General features: G+C 46.9%; 1 protein-coding gene across 3 annotated transcripts in view; it reads left to right on the top strand.

Moving 5' to 3' along the window:
- Positions 1–19,791, top strand: part of LOC148035063 (Sodium Bile acid symporter family) — a 226,298-nt gene that overhangs the window by 203,891 nt on the left and 2,616 nt on the right. For 2 of the 3 annotated variants that reach the window (XM_087679972.1, XM_087679971.1), the window contains exons 11-13: positions 16,521–16,606; positions 16,786–16,909; positions 17,794–17,895. In XM_087679972.1, the coding sequence (XP_087536098.1) occupies positions 16,521–16,606; positions 16,786–16,909; positions 17,794–17,895 (312 nt within the window). Of the gene's footprint in view, positions 1–16,520; positions 16,607–16,785; positions 16,990–17,793; positions 17,896–19,791 lie in introns of those variants that run through there. The other variant, XM_087679973.1, reaches the window with a different exon arrangement.

The raw sequence follows: 19,791 nt of genomic DNA on the forward strand, positions 1-19,791 counted from the left end.
TCATAAAGATACTTGCTATGTTTGACAAACGGCTGAACATTGGGGGGGTGAAGCCATCTCATTGGTGCATGGCACCATGTCTTCTTCCACTGCATCCTCTTCCACAGCCACTTCCACATCCATATCCGGATCTGAGGCTGCGATAGGCTGATCCATATTATCCCTAGGCAGGCCCGCTTTCAAACAATGGAGGCCATCAGCAAATCATTCTTTGTGTGGCAGGTTGAACAGGCACACAGATTGCAGAAAAGGAAAGGTGCTGCTTAGGACAGCTGCACGCAGGTAGCAATCCTCCCCGCTGGCAGGGGTCTCCCTGCAGGGCGGCTCAGTGGGTGGCCAGAAAGGCATCAGGGACAGAGATGCAGTATTGGTGGTGGGACAGGAACCTGAAGCTGTCCCCCGCTCTATGGAAACAGGGCGAGGTGAAGCTGCTATCACCCTCCAAGTGTAGGTGTAATGGAGTGTAACCTCCATAGCACTAACTCACTCCTTGTATGGAAGACGACCTTTAATAATGAGCATAATAGATAAGTCTCTGCTCTAGCTATCGGAGTAAATGATCTTCAAACCTCCTTTGAATCCAGGTTGAATCATAATGTTACCAAGGCACCTTTTCCCTATCTAGGCTTGCATCTCCCCTTGAGAATATAGAACTCCCAACGTGACACTTCACCTAGGGAATGCATGATTACGAGAATTCCCAACAAATAGTGATGGACCACATGGTCACAAGGAGAACCAAATTTGCAAGCACCAATGTTCTTGCCAACGAAAGTCTTGTGGTGCTCCAAGCCTTTGCTTGCGTAATCTCAATTCCCACATGATATCCAAGATATCACAATGTGGTCTTGGGAGGGACCCAAGTGACGTTATGGGTCTCCAATCTGACTTTCTAGTGTTACATACCCCAAAACCATAGGACTTGTCCCAATTGATAAGAGAACTAGAAGCCCCCTTGAAAAGCTCAGTGCTGCAAAAGCCCATAAAGTTGTTGTCATTTCCATCTAAATATATGAATATCATTTGCAAACTCTGCATCAAGGAGTTCATCAAACAATGGGATAGAAAATTTAATCCCTTTTTTGTCTATGGATCTTTCTCTCAAGAAGCAACTCATAGCCTTTGCTACAAATAAGAACAGGAAGAAAGTGAGTGGTCGTCGTTGTCTCACTAACCTCTGAATACCAAATTCTCTCTTGTAGAATTGAGAGTTATGATGCATCCACTTCTTTGGGAACTCCATCCTCAACATAATGCCCTCCAAGTACTCTGAATCTACTCAGTCGTGTGACTTCTCAAAACTGAGAACAAGCACAATGAGGTCCTAATTCCTAGGAAAAGCAAGAACCATGGACTTTCAAAAGGTGAAGATGTGTGAATGGGATGGGTAAAGGGGCCAAATTGACTCTGATTGCCTTTGCAAGTATCTTACAAGCAATTTCAGTCGCATCGCCTGCTACCCCCCCCCCCCTCCCGACTACTCCCTCACGCATGCGCTCGCCCTGCCCGTCGCCTTCGCTGGTGCCCCCCCGTTCTCCACCTGCGGCGCCCGCCTAGGTCCTCGCTTGTAGCCCGACACCCCCTCCCCGCCCTATTCGTCGCCTCACTCCGCCTTGTCGCCCCATCGCCGCCCTGTCAATCGCCCACCCTGCCCGTTGCCTTCCCCCCTGGCCATCATCCTGCCTGCCCCCTACTTGTGGCTTCCGCCCCCTGATCCGCACCCACCTATGCCCCCCCCCCCCCAAACATCATCCCCCGACAGTGCTCACCCCCACCCGACTACCCACACAATTGTCTCCCCCTTGCGCGCCTGGCCTCCTATTCCTCCTGGCCGCTTTCACCCAGGCGTGATTGCCCATTCTGCCCCGACATTCTGCACACAGGCCCCCCCCCCGGTGCGCTTCCCCCGTCCGCAACCTCGGACCCATCCGTAGCAAACACAGCAATGTTCCCCCCCCCCCCCCCCCCCCCCGCCATTGATCCCCCCACCCTCCAGTTGCTCCCTCCATCTATAGCAGCTCCCTCCCTCAGGTAGCACCACAATGTGATTGATAGTTCTCTCAGAAGGGGCGCGCAATGCAAACCTCTAGTTAGACGCCAGCGCACTCAGCGAGTGTCCCCCAGTCAAACACCTTGCGTGTAGTCCTCTCTGAGGAACAGCTCTTAGCCGTCCAAGCTAAGGAGCTGGAGCTAATGGAAACATCGATTATGGTCAGGTAGTAGGACATTCCCGAGCCAGGGCCCAGCTTCGGGACTGGCTACACTCCACGCTGCGCATCGGCATAGTGCAGATCGAGGACGTGGTCCTATTGGGCCAAGGGATCTTCATGGTCCTGCTCAACACGGTGGACGCAGCTCGCGAGTTACTCGCTAGTTCACCATATGCATCCACAAAGGGGGCCATACACATGGTCCCCTGGTATAGGGGGTTTACTGTGGAGGCGTTTGCACTCTACAATAGGTTTCTTCGGCACCCGGTCACCCTTCTTTTCCCCGGCCTGGCAATTGAGTATCGCCAGTTGGTGGAAAATTTTGGACGGCTTTTCGGCACTATCCTTCCCGCATCCTTCGCGGATGCAGTGACAATTGCAGGAGTCCCAAAGATATGGGTGGCAATGAAAGAGGTCAAGAATATCCCACAGTTCCTAGAGATTTAGGTGGGCGGGCACTCCTTTAGGCAGCAGGTCAATGTGACAGGGCAGTCAGGGCAGTGCCTGCACTGCCACGACTTTGGCCATCAGGCAGTAGGTTGCACGTGTTTCGAAGTCAAGGTGGCTTCGTCGACAGGCCCGTAGGTGGATGCTGATGGCTTCACACGGGTCTAGAGACGACAGAGAGGGAGACGGCAAGCGAGGGCGCAGCCAACATCTCAAACCCAGCCTCGGCAACAGGGAGCAGGTGGGCGTGCGACGCCCCCTTGGCAAAGCACTCCATAGCCCCCCTTGCCCCCCCCCCACCTGGCAGGACCGCAGCCCCCAACATCCACCACCCGCGCCACAAACTACCTCTCCTGAGTCCCCACAGCCCCCACGCCCACCTCCCTCCACATCCCATGCCTCCCCCCATTGACCCTGACCCACAGCCCCCCACTTCTAGGACCACCAACCCCCCCCACACCGGCCTTGTACTTCCGTCCATCCCACCATCCCTCGATCATCCTCCCCCCTACCAGCCCCCGTACCAAGCACTCCCCTTGATTTGCACCTGGTTCAGGCGATCCCCCCCAGACCCACCCCCCCCCCCCATAGGAGGTGATGAGCCACACACGCCTACATCCTCTTCGCACTAATAGTCCTCCCCCTCCCATAGAGCCATCAGCTCATCCACCCGTGCCGCCCATCACACTTTCCCGAGACAGGCACACCTGTTGCCACAGAAGTTCTTCTGCAGTGGCCCATGGTCCTACTTGAGAGTTGCGAAGCGCGGAGAGTTCCCACTACCTCTAGAGGTGGGGATCTTCGTGGTTTGTAAGTCAAGGAGGGGCAAGGTCCATCTACTAGCACCATCGGATGGACCGAACTACGCTTTTTTTCTTCAGTCCTCACACTTAGGGGAGTGGACGACGACACAGATAAAGGAAGAGTTGAAGAGTCAGGTGGCGGACCACACCTCCCAGTGGATGGGAGAAGAAGGACTAGCATTGTTTGCACAGCAGTGGCCTAGTTGCATGATGGACATTAACTGGTGGGCTAGTGCCGAGGTCCCTCACCTGAGCATTATCTTTCGAGCCCCTCCACAGTGGAGAGCTCCGAGGGATGTGCTCGAGTGGCCCCTGGCATAGACGACCTGTTTCTACCAGTGCACAGAGTCTCGACTCTCAGCATGGCTGATAGATGCATTGATAGTATCACTTGGAACTTCCATCACCCTTATGGTTCGGCCGAGGGCCACCATGGGGGAATGGAGCTCATCGTCCAGACCGGCAACAAAGCATACCTGCATGCCTCATAGCTCCTCCTCGTCACCAACAGCCTCCACACTAAACAGATGCTTGTTCTGGCAGTCACAAGTTTCCCCATGAGCTTACATCTTGCATCCTGGAATGTGAATAGCCTCCATCACAGTGGGGCACGTGGTTCCAAGAAATTGATTGTTCGGCAGGAGTTGCAGCCTGCCCTTGCCGGACGGATCGACATCTTACTTCTACAAGAGCACAAGCTCACCCTGACCCAGGCCCAGCGGGTCAGGAAGGTACTCCCAAGCAACTCCCACACTTATTGGGAGCACGCCATAGGTGCCCACGATAGGAGTGGAGGCTTATGCACCTCTATTGGTCCGAGTCTTACCGCTTGTGTCCGAGACCATAGGACCATAGTCGCAAGGAGGGTGCTATGGATCAAATTGGATATTGGGGACTCGTGCCTTGGAGTCCTTAATATCTATGCCCCTACGGAGGTTAGGGCACGCAGCAGGTTCTAGGTGGAGATCGCGGAAGGACTCCCAGAGGTGGACTTCTAGATTGTTGAAGGAGACTTCAACAACATGGAGGCTTTAGAGGACCGACAGGGTAGAGGGAGAAACTACCAGGGCATGGCCGGGGAGAAGCAGGAGGCATGGAAGATGTTTCTACTGGCAGTAGGAGCACGCGATGCCTGGAGAGACCCTGCCTTCCATAGGAGGGAGAGGTCGTTGGACTTCTCTTGGGGATATAGGCGGCTAGGTGGAGTCCTGCTGGAGCGGTTGGATAGGTTTTATGTGGGAGAGTGGGGAGACTATCGGGGAGGCCAGATTGGGTAGTTGCACCACGTTGTCCGATCATTGCCCGGTTCTCCTGACACTAGATCCCCCAGCATCTGCCCTAAATACACGATCTTGTGGGATCCCTAACTTGATCTATAGGAGGGAGGAGGTGACTAGACAAATAGAGCAAATTTGGACCAAAGAGTGGGGCAGGAGGGGCCAGATCGCAGAGGAGGTTGCAGAGGCCCTAGCTGAGTTGAGTAGAATTTGCCAAGAGGCAACCATACAGGCTAGGTAGCAAAGTTGGGAGGAGGAGAGAGCACTCCGACGAGACCTTGCAGCCACACAGAGATTATTATAGGAGGCACCAAGGGATCCCACTCTCCACGCACAGGAGGTGCGTGCGTGAGCAGCCATTGCTGGCCTAGAGGACAGGCGCTTTGAGTTCTCTTTCTGCACCTCAGCAACTTTCTGGGCGCGGAAGGGGGACACGATGTGCAGGGAGCTTTTTCAGGTGCATCAGCCTCGCACCTTAGGAGAGCAAATACGCAGCCTCCAAGATCAATATGGGAGGATCCGTTCTAGCCGAGACGAGGTAATGGAGATTACCATCGACTACTATAGTCACCTCTTCTAGCAGGAGACAGTCTCAGCTAGAGGACAGCGATGTAGACAGCAGGTCTGGGATAACATCCCGTCCCTCGTCACAAAGGAGATGGGACGCTCCCTCCTAGCCCCCTTCACAGAGAAGGAACTAGAGGAGGCTTTCCATACACAGGATGGGTAGAAATGCCCGCGAGAGGATGGCCTCTCTACAGCTTTCTTCACTACCTTTTGAGAAGTGGTGAAGGACCCCCCTACTGATGGCCTTTCAGGAGATTTTCACTTTAGGACAGATGCCAGGGAGTCTATCGGCAGGCCTTATCAGTCTTCTCCCCAAAGGGGGAGACCGGTTGGAGCTTTCCTAGTGGAGACCGATCACCTTATTGTCAATAGCCTATAAGGCACTAGCAAAGATGATTGGTAGCCCACTACGTCCCTTGCTTCCAAACGTCATCCATGACACACAGACAGGCTTTGTCCAGGATAGGAGCATCCTGGACAATGTATTCACCTTCTTTGAGGCGACAAAGTGGGCCCAGTACAGTGGGCAAAGACTGGCCGTACTACTCTTGGATTTTGAGAAAGCCTATGACAAGGTGGACTGGAATATCCTAGAGGGCACCATGGTGAGGTTGGGTTTCCCCCAAGCTTGGATTTCTGGGGTCTCCACACTTTACAGATCAGCCACCAGCAAGGTTCTCATAGGAGGGAGGCGAGGGGAGGAGTTTCGACTAGAGAGATCTTTCCGACAGGGCTGCCCCCTGGCCCCATACCTGTTCCTTCTCTTTGCAGAGGCGATGTCTCACTTCCTCAGGTCACATGTGAGCGGTTTATGTGGCGTCCGACTTCCAGTAAGAGAGGAGACCGAGTTGTTAGACTCAGAGTATGCAGATGATACAGCGCTCTACATAGAGGACGACGAGTTGATGCTGGAGAGAGTGAGGTTGGCTCTTGAGGTATTTTGCTCTGCAGCGGGAGTAAAAATCAACTGACGAAAGTCGGTTGGTTTCCTCACAGACACGGACTCTAGCACGGAGTGGAGCATCCACCTGGGATTTAGATGGGTGAGCAGAGGACAGACCGTCTGGTACCTAGGGTTCCAGGTGGGACTCGACATCACTCCCGCCCAGCAGTTTCTTCCAATCCTCGATTCTATTCGGAGGAAACTGACCTACAAGAGCACGGCTCGCCTCTCACTAGCTGGCCGAGCCCTGGTAGTTAACCAGGTCCCCCTAGCGACGGTCTGGTACATCGCCTCGTGTTGGTGCTTCTCCTCCTCTTGCGTAATGCAATTTCGCTGCCTAGTGCGGAATTTCCTTTGCTTCGGGTCAGATGGCTCTAGGGATTCCAAGGCCAAGGTGGCGTGGGCGACCATTATACGACATCGGTCAAAGGGAGGGCTTGGGATCATAGACCCAGAGTATCAAAGTATGGCCCTCCTGGGCAAGCTAGTTGTCTGTGGCCTCACACCGGGAGGGTAGACCTAGAAGCTCCTATTGCAAGAGGGTCTTCAAGACTGTAGACCGAGGCTTGGCGGTGAGTGGAGGCCATCCTTGAGATGGATCTTCACGTCAGCCCAGATCACCCTTCCTACGCAGCTTGCTCCGCGTGTGGCGAGACCTCCGTAAGGCCCTAATCCAAAGCCCCCCGAGCTACCAGGAGCAGATAGACCGTCAGCCGGTGATTTGGAACCCACGCCATGGCTCCCTCTTAACTTTGTTGGCACATCAGGTTCTCTTCCAATTTTCAGTAGAAAATGCGTCTGAAAGGGCATCGGAACATGGGACGTTGCGTCGTGTCGTGTTGTATCGGGGTCATGTCCTACCGTGTTGTCACGATCATCGCATCGCATTACGTGACACGTTATGGTAAGATCTCCACGTTCGTGAGCCTATTCCCCTTTCGAGCTACTATGCTTGTGCTAAGATTTGCTGTGATACCAAGTGTAACAAACCTTCACGAGGGACCGGGAAGGGGTACAGATTGGCGAGCGCCCCCACATTCAGTGGGCTGGTTGGGACGCTGACCCGGCTCATACCATCAGGACATGGCGAGAGGAGTACAGGATGGTGGACGAGGAGGTGCTGCAGCAAGTATCAGGCTGCCAGCGAGGAGTGGAGCTAAGGAGAAGGGAGATAGATGCAGCAATACCTCAGGAGTGGCTTGCTCCCCCGATCCGAGAGCCGATAGAGCCTAGGGAGGTATGGGCCGCTAGGTTTTCACCAGTAGGCACCCCCCTACAAGTGGCAGGAAGAGTGGGTGGCGCTCCACCTGGGACCTTTTTAACAGTGCAGGAGGGGGGGGCGTCTGGCTCTTAACAGAGGGTAGTAGGACGAGGGGATAGCTGTGCTTTCATGGAAGAGGATCCGAGTGGTTGGCCTTCAGGGGAAGACATGGCGGCTAGACCCTTTGGTCTTTTGGCAGGAGCTCAGGGAGTGGCGCCTCTAGATCTGGGAAGGAAGGCCACTTGATGAGCTGGAATGGGATCCGGCAGAGTGGCTTTGGCCAGCCACTGCAGTCGCCAAGAAGCCACCGAGGTTCCTAGAGTACACTACCAGGATTGGCAGACACGTATTGATGCAGGAGGACATAGATTGGGCACTGTCACGCAGCAGGACCTGGACGGAGCACAGCATTACGGAGCCGTTCCGACGGACCTTCTAGCGCCGTCTATGGGACAGCCAGAGGCCGAGGAGGGTATCGTATTTTTTATGGCTAGTAGCACATGGAGGCTTGGCGGTGGGAAGCTGGCTTGCCTAGATGCAGAACGAGGGAGTTTGTATGTGCTGCACACAGCAGTCTATGGAAACCCCAAAGCACTACCTTTGGTTATGTGAGGCGGCACAGCTCGTGTGGAGAGGAGTCTGCCGCATCCTGCGCCGCATAGCACCCAGCCTTGGATGTATCTCTTGGGGTGCTTTTTGCTGGCAGGCATTCAGTCAAGGCCCTCACCTTCTATATGAGGCCAGGATGCAGAATACGATATTCATTATTGAGGCAAGGTCGTGCGCAGTGGTGGGTTTAGAGGCTCTACCCATCCGCCAGTTGGAGCCCACAGCAGACCGCTCTGAGGTATGGGAAATCATAGGAGTCTTACTGGTTGGCATATCTGGAAGGCACGGTATCAGGTGGCATTCGGCGGAGAGAGACCTTTAGTACAGGCGACCTTAGCAGAGCTTTGGATCTCCATCATCCACTCCCTTCGAGGCTGATGGGATTAGGTGCAAGGCAAGTCCAGGGCTCGTCAAGAGCTCCGAGGTCATTTTATGTGCCTACACAAGAGAGGACAAGAATTTAGGCATGCCAAAGGAGACCCTTATAGAGTTTGGTTTGGCATCCAAGGGGTTTAAGAGATCTATTTTAAGGATAGGGGTCCCTTCCTTTTAGCACACAAGTAGTTTGAGGAAAAGGATACAGTAGCATTGCTCCAACAACTCCACCTTGGTATAATCAAGGTATCTCTTAGAATTTTATACTAGAGGAAAATTTTAGCCCAAGGAAGCTCACACACTTTCTTTTTCTCTTAGAAAATAGGTATTTATCAATAGCCAATGGAGCTATGAGGGATATTCAATGACATTACATTTGGGACTGTCCCAAGGCTCATGAGGTCTGGTTGAAGACCCTCATGTGGATCTTTCAGGGCATACATGGAGAGACGATAGTGACATGAGACACAATAGCTTGGGTTAGGGATAGAAAACCTACTGGTAAAAATAAAATATGCATTTCAAGGGAGCATAACTTTCACATGTCAAATCAGTTGTGGAGAGTTATTCCCATTCATGTTTTTTTTTTTTCTTCAGAAAAAAGAGAATTATATTATTATTAAGTCCCTTTTAAAAAATTTCCCAAGCTAGAGTTTTCCTTCTTTCAGTTTGGTAGATCCTAGATCCATGGGCTCACTTCAGTTCCCTAGGAGAGGCACAAGACAGAGAGCTAGGATATTTTGCAAGATCGACAAGTTTTATGTGCATAGAGATTGCCTAGTTCGAATAATTTCTAGCATTACTCTCACACCAATTAGTTGGTTCTCCTAGAGAGAGTCAGACAACCCCATGCAAGTTTCAAGATCCCAAAGCATGCATACCATGACAATGATTTAAGAGAGTCGATCACACAAATCTAGGGGCCTAGACTGTTTAAAGTTTTCAAGCAACAATTCCTTCTCCAAATAAGAGTCCATGAGGAGACAAGGCTACCTAAAGAGGGAGAGGACTGCTAAAGAATAATTGGCTGCACTTCAAAGGGAGGAGGAGAAACCTCTAGGTCTCAGATGGTGGCTGGAAGGATCCATGTTGCTTGAGTGGAGCTAGATGCAACAAGAGGAGCTATCTGAATACAAATTCCATACGAGGTCTTCCTTGTGGGGAGTTGATTGATCCATACAACATTGCTCTGAAGAGTTGGTCGAGTGGCTACACTACACTACACAAACTTCTCGATATCCATAACCAAACCCCCTGGTTATGAGAGATATAGAGAGATGGTTTAGCAGAGTACTAGGAAGGTAGCTGTTGATAGGATGAGCAAGCATTTGATGGCTACATTTGTTGGAGATGCTGTCATCCCCAGGATGGGCGCATGCATGTACAAGGCAGTCTAGGGCAATTATGCAGTCGCATCATGTTCAGCAGCAGGTTGGGCAGTAGTTTATGCAGTCACCAACAGATTGGGCAGGTTTCTAAGTAGGACAGGCAGGCTGGACTTAGGACATGGTATCAGAGAAGCATTGACAGGCTGATTGATCATGGGTAAATCTTTATAGCAGGTCTCAGCATGACACCAAGGCTGCATTTTCAGCATTCCAGGGGGAGTAGGAGCACTATGCATTGACACAAGGCTAAAGTGAGCAGAGATGCACAGTAAAGGAAGGGGGTTTGCTGTTTTTGTGCATGTTTTGCTGTTAAAGAAGGAGAAAAGGCTGCATTTACAGCCTTTTACAGCAGTTTTTGATTCTTGATAGCCTTGGGTAGTTAAGACGTATTAAGGAGGAGCATAGGAAGCCCTAACAAACTGCCTTTTCAGAGTCGGAGGAGGCTACCTTTTATTTTTTGCAAGTTATTCAAAAGCCATGTCTTCAGAAATCAGTGTGGAGTTCCAAGTGATTATGGACCGGAAGGTCCCCATGTTAACAACTCTTCCATAGCATCAAAAGCTAGATGGGGTGAAATATCACATTTGGTAGGTGATGATGCTTGCCATCTTGGAGTCTTATCATGTGGCGGAGGCCATTGACCGTCTATCAACCCAAGTCCTTTCCAAACATTCTTCTTCGAAAAAAAGTGGAGTTGGCGAAAGTATAAGCACACTAGGAAAAGCTGAATGGTTGCATCCAATCTTTCCTGTTTCTCTCATGCACACCAACTCTAATAGCCCATATAGAGGATCTAACCAATGCTTGAGAGATATGGCTGGAATTGGAACAGCTCTATAACGTGATGACTGCAATGAAGAGGGTTTCTTTGGAGGTATAGGTTCGAACTTTGAATCCAAGTAAGTCCACTTCCATGCAAGAGCATGTAAACAACCTTCGACATCTACAAATGTAAGTTCAAAATGTTGACAAGGCAATCATCTCCAAGGACATGGCAATTACTTTGTTGTCGCACTTGCCCCCTAGATTCAATGCATTCTAGTCCACCTTGATTGCTTCAAGGTGGATGGAGACCCTTAAGTGGGAGGAGTTGGTTCCTATGGTCTTGGACCAACATAAACAACTGCAGGATACGAATTCTCAAAAATTTAAGGCTCTTACAAGTTAAGCTTATCAAAAGAAGGGGAAGCAAAAGTAGAAGAAGAAAGATGAGAAAAAGAAGGACAAGGAGTCCACTTGCCACATCTATGGTAGGACAGGTCATTGGAAGAAAGATTGTCCCAATAAGGATAGGAACATTAAGGAGGACAAGAAGACTACAAAGGACTCATGAGCAGTGGCTGCTCCTTCATCAGTGGCTTTTCTACATTTGCAGCTTATTGAGCCTTCTCCACAAGGTCTATCAAATGCAACGTTGATCACGCCATAGAATGGAGAATAGATTGTGGATGGTGGCATTTCCTGCCTCACGACTCCTTCAAATGGTATTGCTCATATGCGTGCAATGCATGGGCAAATTCTGATTAGTGATAGTTTTTTAGTTTCTATACAGGGTAAGGGTGATATGCAACAAATTTTGCATGGGCACGATGGTGCTCATACTTTGAAGGTTTTTTATGTTCCACGCTTGGGTTATCATCTCCTTTTTGTGACTAAGATTTGTGAACTTAGTCTCACGATTAAGTTTGACAAGGATTCCTCTCAGGTTGTTAATTGAAAGAGGAGAATGGTGTCTATAAGCTGTGGAGTTCTTCCACCCTTACTTTTCTTCTTCTTGCTTTCCCAATCTCATTCCAAGCTATGGTATGTTCAATTCAGCCACCTCAACTATCAATACCTTAGAAAGGTAGCTTGTGAGCAATTTGTGTGTGGATTGCCAAATGTTGGGGTAGGAGTCATCGACCATGTGTTGCTTGCATCTGTGGTAAATGACATAGAGATGAGATTCCCAGCAAGGCTTCAAGACTGGCAAAGGAACCCTTGGATCTTGTTTCTACAAATGTGTGGATCGATGCGTAGGAAGTCCCTAAAGAGGTGTCTCTACCTTATGTTGATTGTGGATGATTATAGTAGGAAGACATGGGCATATTTTCTAGCATTAAAATCAAAAGCTTTCTGACACTTTTAAGGATTGGCTTATCTTCAAGGAGAACCATTCATGTAAGAAGCTTAAGGCACTAAGATCTGACAAGGATGGAGAGTTTGTCTCCAATGAATGAGCTCAGTTCTATGTGGATCGAGGGATTTATCAAGAGTTTGCTAGCACTAACACTCCTCAAGAGAATGACATTTTGGAGTGGAAGAACATAAGTGTCATTGAGTTGGCTCAAACTATGATGGAGCATTGGAAACACCTTAGTGTCTTTGGACCAAAGTAGTAGTGACCAAAGTTCATATCCTAAATTGGTCACCCACATCCGTCATTGCCAGTATGATACCTTTTGAAGCACATTTTGGACTAAAACCGGATGTTTTCTATTTTAGGGTCATTAGATGTGACGCCTATGTTTACATTCCAATGAAGCAAAGGGACAAGTCCACTTCCAAAAGATGGGTGTTTGTTGGCTACAAATCTCAATCACAAGGGTGCATGATTTATGATACCATCTCATAGGCTGTTTGTATGAGTTGAGATGGGTTCATTGAGTTTCCAACCGCAAAGGGGAGGAGGGATGAGGATCAATGTATTCTCGGAGATCTAGGTGATAGTTAGGAACCTACGCTAGTGCTTGTGGAGCCTATGCCTCTTAAGGCTCTATCTATAGACCAAGAAATTTCCTCTCCACTAGATTCCCCACCAGTGGATGTTTCAAAGACTTTGACAAAGGGGCATAGGGAGTACAAACATCCTCATTGGGCTCATGAGATACTTTGTGATGCAAGGATTGAGAGGTTACTTGAGGAGTGGCAATCACAGGATGACTCGCGGCAACCTCGGAGAAACCAGGTACATGCCACCAAGCTTGTTTGCACTAACTATGATTTGATGACTTGTGCCATGCATGACAAGGAGCTGACATCAGTAAAGGAGGCACTACAGTCTGTGATCATTGGTGAAAGGCCATGGAGCAAGAGTTAGAGTCTATTGAGTGGAATGGCACTTGGTATCTCATGCCTCAACCCACTCATCGTAAGGTGATTGGAGTCAAGTGGATCTTCAAGACAGAATATTTTAGTGATGGCACACTCAACAAGCACAAGATACGATTAGTTGCCAAGGGTATTGCACAAAGGCCGAGTGTTTGACCTCCATGATACTTTTTCACCCATAGCTCGTATGGCCACCATTTGGACAATACTTGCTCTTCCAAGCCATAAGAGATGGCCAGTTTAGTAGTTGGATATCAAGCTTGAGTGCTTGACAGTGACTCAAAGGAGAAGATCTATGTTGAGCAACATCCTGGCTTTTCTTCCTCAAATAGTAACGTCTATAGGTTAAAGAAGGCCCTCTATGGCCTCAAATAGGCTCCCCATGCTTGGAATGAGAAGATAGACTCATTGCTTTGAAATAGGTTAGGGTATTAGAGATCCACATCTGATCCCAATTTGTATGTCCACTCATCAGATTTGGAGGGCACGCAGTGCTTGTGCTTTATGTGGATGATCTCATCTTGACAGGTGACCATGCTTGACACTCCATGCAAAGTTTGAGATGATGGATATGGGATTTCTTTATTTCTTTCTAGGTCATGAGATATGGCAGATGGAGAGGCGATCTTTCTCTCACAACAGCACTATGTGCAAAGAGCTCTTGACCACTTTTGAGATGCAGGAGTGTCTGATCATTTCTACTCCCATGGACCCAAATTGGAGGATTATGGCTCATACTGATTCACCGTTGGTAGCTTATTGCTATAGACTGTTGGCTCAGTTGTTGATTTCGCTTTTGGATACTTAGATTGATTTGTGCTTTTCTCTTGGTTTTCTTGTAGGTTTGATGAGTGAACTTAAGCAGGTTCACTGGCAGGCTACCTTACAGATACTGCAGTTCCTTCAGCCTTCAGCATTCAGCAATCATACTCTGCAGTCTTCAGCATTCATACACTTCCACATTCGTTGCAATCTAAAAACATTCACAAAGGAGAAGCTAGTAAAGGAACTTGTAGCCTTGCCCTAAAGCAAATGCCTAGGGGATGATGAATTGGAGAGGCTTTCTTGGGCTATTGGGATCTTATTAGATATGCCTTATCACAACTTTTTAGAAGATCATGGCATCAAAAGTCATGCCAGAGATGCTATCCAAAGGACTGATCCATGTTGTTCCCAAGGGTGGCAGGGATAGATTGACAATCACATACTAGGGATCAATGACTTTTCTCGAAATTGCTTATATATATATATTTTTCCAAATAAGTGTGGCTAATTATATTACTTCAGAAAAAAACCCTGAATACAAAGAAGTGCTCATGCTCAACAGACCAAGCTGGAGCTGGTGAAAGTCACAGATACATCATATATACAAGCCTCTCAAGGCGGTCTGGGGGGGATAGGGAACTGGATCTGAATCAATGTACCACCTCTGGTCACAATGTGCAACAGCTTGGATCCTCATTTGGTGCAGCCAGCATAACCTCTCATGTCAACTTTCTCTTGTGTACAGCAAACTGGATCTGAATCAATGTACCACCTCTGGTCACAATGTGCAACAGCTCGGATCCTCATTTGGTGCAGCCAGCATAACTTTTCATGTCAACTTTCTCTTGTCATAATTCTACCATCATCCTCAACTCTGAAGTGAAAGCATCCCTGATTCCCCTTGATGGCTATCACTAGCAATAAAACATGCCTGCATCCCCTCTAGAGAGAAAGCCTATCCAGGTTTATATAGTAGGCAGGTTTTTCCTCCACTCATCTGGAACTCCCTCATGAAAAGACTACATCAAGCTAACCTCCTTGGAGTCCCTGTTACCTCTATCTTTGAGGATGCCTATCCAGGTTTATATAGTAGGCAGGTTTGTCCTCCACTCATCTGGAACTCCCTCATGAAAAGACTACATCAAGCTAACCTCCTTTGAGTCCTGATACCTCTATCTTTGAGGATGCCTATGCAGGAGAACCACCCTCCAAGCGTACTGGAAATGCCCAGAAAATCTCTCTCAAGAAAGGCGAGATCTCTATCCAACCATGTGCTTGGATTGTGAATGCAAGAATCCATAGTCTCATTATGGTTTCTCAGTAATACTATCAAAAGAAAAAATGTGGAATCAGCTTCTAATTAGGGTTGCATGGGCTCTCTCGAACAAGCAAGAGAGGGATCTTCAAGCCTTGATAATAGCACCTGCAAACCCAACCTCAACACCTCCCCACTTCTCTAGCTTTGATCTCATTAAACATCGATCCAATGCACAGCTATATGGGACCAGCCAGCTCTGGTCTAATCTCCTTCAATCTCCAAGGAAATAACTTCCCCAATCTGGAAGAAGGCCTCTAACAATGAGTTAACTAGCAGTGGTCTACCCTGGCAAACTGGGTGAAATGATCCCTATGCATTGAATGTAGGTGGAACAATAACTTGATGGGCTAACTGTGCTCTAGTTGGGCTTTTGTCTCCCCCTTGCTAAATGAAGCTCCTTATAAAGTGCTTCACCTACTCAATGCAGGATCTAGCTAGAAAAGGCATAGCATGAGGTGATGTACCTCATGGTTCCCAAAAGAACCTAGTTAGCCACCACTACCCTCCTTGCTAGTGTGTGTTTCTCTCTACTCTAGCAGAGTAACTTCGTCTAATGCTAAGTAAAAAGGGGGGCAGAGCCATCTGGTTATTCTGACTCCAACAGAGTTTAAGCAATGCCTTAGAAGAAAAGGCATTTCCTACACTTTTTCATCTATCAATTCTGAAAAACCTCTTTTTTGAAGACCCTATTTATTTTCCCTGTAGCCATGAGAGTACCTACATTGTTGACTCAGATAGTGCAAGATGCATTAAGTATAAGAATCTTAACATGCACCCTCCCTACATTTTCTTCTTTATATCCATTGTGAAAATGCCTGCAATCGTGATACTTTGATTTGTGACTATTTAGATGAAGAACAATCATAGAAAAGAATTTGAGAAAATGCCTGCAATCATGATACTTTGATTTGTGACTACATAGATGAAGAATGATCATAGAAAAGCATTTTAGCTGCCACATATAAGTACTATCTTTGTAGTCTCTCTAAAGAGAGGACTAGAGAAGGCAGTTTAGCAAATGACCATTGGTTGGAGTGCCATAAACTGCTGCAGGAACAGATGGGCCACAAAATAAATACTTGGCTGCTAGTGATATGATACTCCATAGCTTGTATCAAGGCTACATGTTGGAAAACATCAAAGAGACACATGAATCTCTTCTGCTCGTAAATGCACTAGTGTGCTAATGGGAAGAGCTAGAGGGTTGGTGCCTAGAGGTGATAGATCGGAACCCATTAAGGGCCTAGCATGAAACCCTTTTGCAACAGCTTTGGGTCATGTACCAAGATGGAGTCTCCATAGCTGCCTATGTATGTTATTTGCAGTGGATATGCTAGTAACTAGACTTTGTTAATTGACCTAAGAAACCTTCAGTTTTCAAACAAAGTACATTGTCAGATGCCCAATCATACTTAGGCTAAATGATTTTGATTGTATATTTAGGACATGATATTATTTTCTTGACAGGTACCATGGATGCAAGCAAGTTGTTCGAGAAGCTTATTATTAAGTCTGGGAGCATTGAACCTTGCTGCTGCAGTTACCCTGGGCATGTAAAAGTGCTTCATGCCCCCAAGCCTGTGTTTCTACCTATGTATAGTTAAAATTAAGTACTGTGTTTACTGGGGTATTTGCAACTATTACTTCTCTTCCACAGTGTTACTAGATATCTTGTAGGCAACATGACCCATCAAGACATAATTCAATACTAAAGGCTCGTTTAATCGTACAGGGCAATTCATATTACTTTTTTCATCTGGCATTTGTGGGGAATGCAAATGTTACAACTTTTAACAAAATCCACAGACAGCCGTCAAAAATGTATCACATGGGCAATCGTTTTGACTGCAAGTCAGGTGAAAGAGCTGAACTTTGCCAATTATCCATCTCGAATGTTAAGTACAAATAGTGGGCCTGCTTTTCCTTTGTAAGTCAGGTGAAAGAGCTGAACTTTGGCAATTATCCATCTCAAATGCTAAGTAGGAATGGTGGACCTGCTTTTCCTTTGTAAAGTTGTGAGCCTTCTTATTTGCAAGTAGAATTAGTCTGTCTTTTTGCCTGTTCCTTTTTGGCAACGTATCAGCCTCATTTTTTTGAGATAGATCTTTAGTGACAGTGACATTTCCATGCAAAAAGATCCTGTTTAATTGTTGGGAAAGACTTCGTGTTTGTGGTTGATTTGCTGGCATGTTTGGCTGATGAGGAATGCATTTACCTTAGATACTGTTTCAGCCATTTCCTCACATGTCACAATGATTAAAGGATTCCCCTGGCAACTCTACAGCTGGTGTCATTGACAAAACAAACTGGTGCCAGATACAGGTGGTTAGGGATACTAGATTGGCTTGGTAACCTGAAGATGAGATTTCTGACATCATTAATATGGGCATTACATGAAGGCCTACTGTGCATTTGATTTGTTCTAAAACCACATATGCATTGCACTTCACATAAAAGAGCATCACACTATCATTATGAGTCCATATTATAAGAGGAAGCGCTATGGTCATGGTCTTCCTAATGTGTGATTGCATCTTTAACTCTTTTTCTCTTCCCATTTATCAAGCCAATTTTTTTCGAAAACTTCCAAAAGTAGTGTTTGTACATAACTACTAGAGAATGAAAACATGAAATCCTACAATCAATCTGCAATGGATTTTGATTCACACAATTTTTATTGGAAATATTAGCTCTCTAAATGTTTTGAAGTTCTTATTTGGGGGTATTTCCCACTTTCTAGAAAACCCTTCCAATACTGGTTTCCATAGTTGCTGGACTTCAAGGAATGATGGGAGATGCAGGTCTTCTTGTCTTACCTTGTGTTGCTGCACATATAAATCAGGTAACATGTTTCTTTGATAAGTGTTTAATGAAGCTCAGAGCATTCAGTTTCAATGCCTATGCGCCTTGATATTTGACTGATCACTCAGTTTTTGTGGAAAGTTTTTCTGAAGTATTAACTTGTAGATATGTTCACCAAACAAGTAGCCTCATTTCTCTCGAAAGGGTTGATTCTATCTGACGATATTTCTTAGAAAAAACTAGGACAAGGCTCAAAACTGTTCTAAATTGGTTTTAGGCCATCATGGCAGATGATGTTACATTAATGCTGTTATTGCAGCATGATGCATTCTGAGATTGTGGGTTTGAATCTCGGGCAATGACCTTTTGCTAGATCCTAGTTGGATCCAGGATGTTGGTTTTGCCATGACCTTTCAGCCATGCATTTGGCATTCCTTTTTCAATTACACATTGATAAAGGATTCAGATAAATAGGATCACATGGCATTGGATAGGATCTGTTCGATTTTTACATAGGTTTGGGCAGAATATGAAACAGGCCAGCTTTAGTTTCCATTCTACAAAGACTTAAAGCCATGGCCATGTTCTATGAGACTAGCACTAGAAGATTGGCTTCTCAAGTGTAGAGGGTTAAATGATTGCTGGTGACATGGACTGTCTTCAGGTCGAGCCTTGTGCTATAACCACAGCTGACACAGTCACACCCACAAGAGGCATGGGTTTCTCATGTAGAGTAGCCAATAGGGCAGAACCATGCATGTTTAAAGGGCAAGATGCATAGAAACAATTGAGGAGCAAATGAACCATTGAGAAAGTCAATCTTGGGTATTCTCTCTGAGATTCTTTACTCTCTCCAAGATCATTGAGAAAGTCAATCTTAGATATTTTCTTTTGAGATCTTTGACTCTCTCCACGGTAATTCCAGGAACCTCTAAGGTGTTTTTGGGAGAGTGAGCGAGCTTTGATACAAAAAACGCTTCTCTTTGTTTTGTAGATTGAACAGTTTGTTTATATTTTAATTAGATTCTCTCCTTTTTTTTAGGGATTATGGATAAAATAGTAGAAATATTTACAAGGGGTCTTTTGGCCAACCAGACAACATCAAAGAGAGGTAGAAAACAGCATAGGAATCCCCAACACTACAATGGTAAGAAAAGGAAATCACGAAGTGGGTGTAACCAGGGTGGAATGGATGATCTCCATCCACAGCTCCTTGAGAACCACACCATAAAAAGTCGCAGAGCTCACTTGCCACAATAATAGTCGTCGAACACAGCTCACATGATAGGATTCCTATGAAAAATAAAGGTAGTACATCTCCTCCATCTATGCCAAAGATTGCTCCAGTGCAGGAAATGAAAGAAATGATGATGCTTCAGCTGTAGAGCGGGTGATGATAGCATCTTGCCTTCTCCCCCCACCCACCTGCAAGCACTTTTGAAGCACCACTTTCCATCAATGGACCAAGTGAGTCAATAATGTAGAAAATCTGAGACCGACAGGCTGATCTGTATTGAGAACATGCCACTGTGAGGCCTGAATTCTGGTACTTTCATGCATGATGCTCCTATCTTCAAGAAAGGATTACACCATAGAGACCCAAGGCTGCTGAGACACATACCTTCAAGTAATGACCATCTAGAGCTACCACGTGAGTTTCCATGTACACCAAGATTGCACCACTCCCCCAATTATTTTTGGTGTACAAATATGATTCCAAGATATACAAGAACTACCAGAGTGCAGGGTCTCCATAAATCATGGTGTGAGACATCATTCAATGCATAAACCCCAACAAGCCATAAAATCTCACCCTCATATGTGATTTCAACTACAAGAATTCTGTTCAATACATCCCTTTTTTTTTATCATGAAAAAGGTGGCTAGTTATATTACTGAGAAGAATTTACAACGAAGCACATGTGCTCAACAGACT

The sequence above is a fragment of the Lygodium microphyllum genome, chromosome 6, assembly GCF_053477565.2.
Source record: "Lygodium microphyllum isolate KBCC chromosome 6, Lygodium_microphyllum_v1.1.10, whole genome shotgun sequence".
Lineage (NCBI taxonomy): Eukaryota > Viridiplantae > Streptophyta > Polypodiopsida > Schizaeales > Lygodiaceae > Lygodium > Lygodium microphyllum.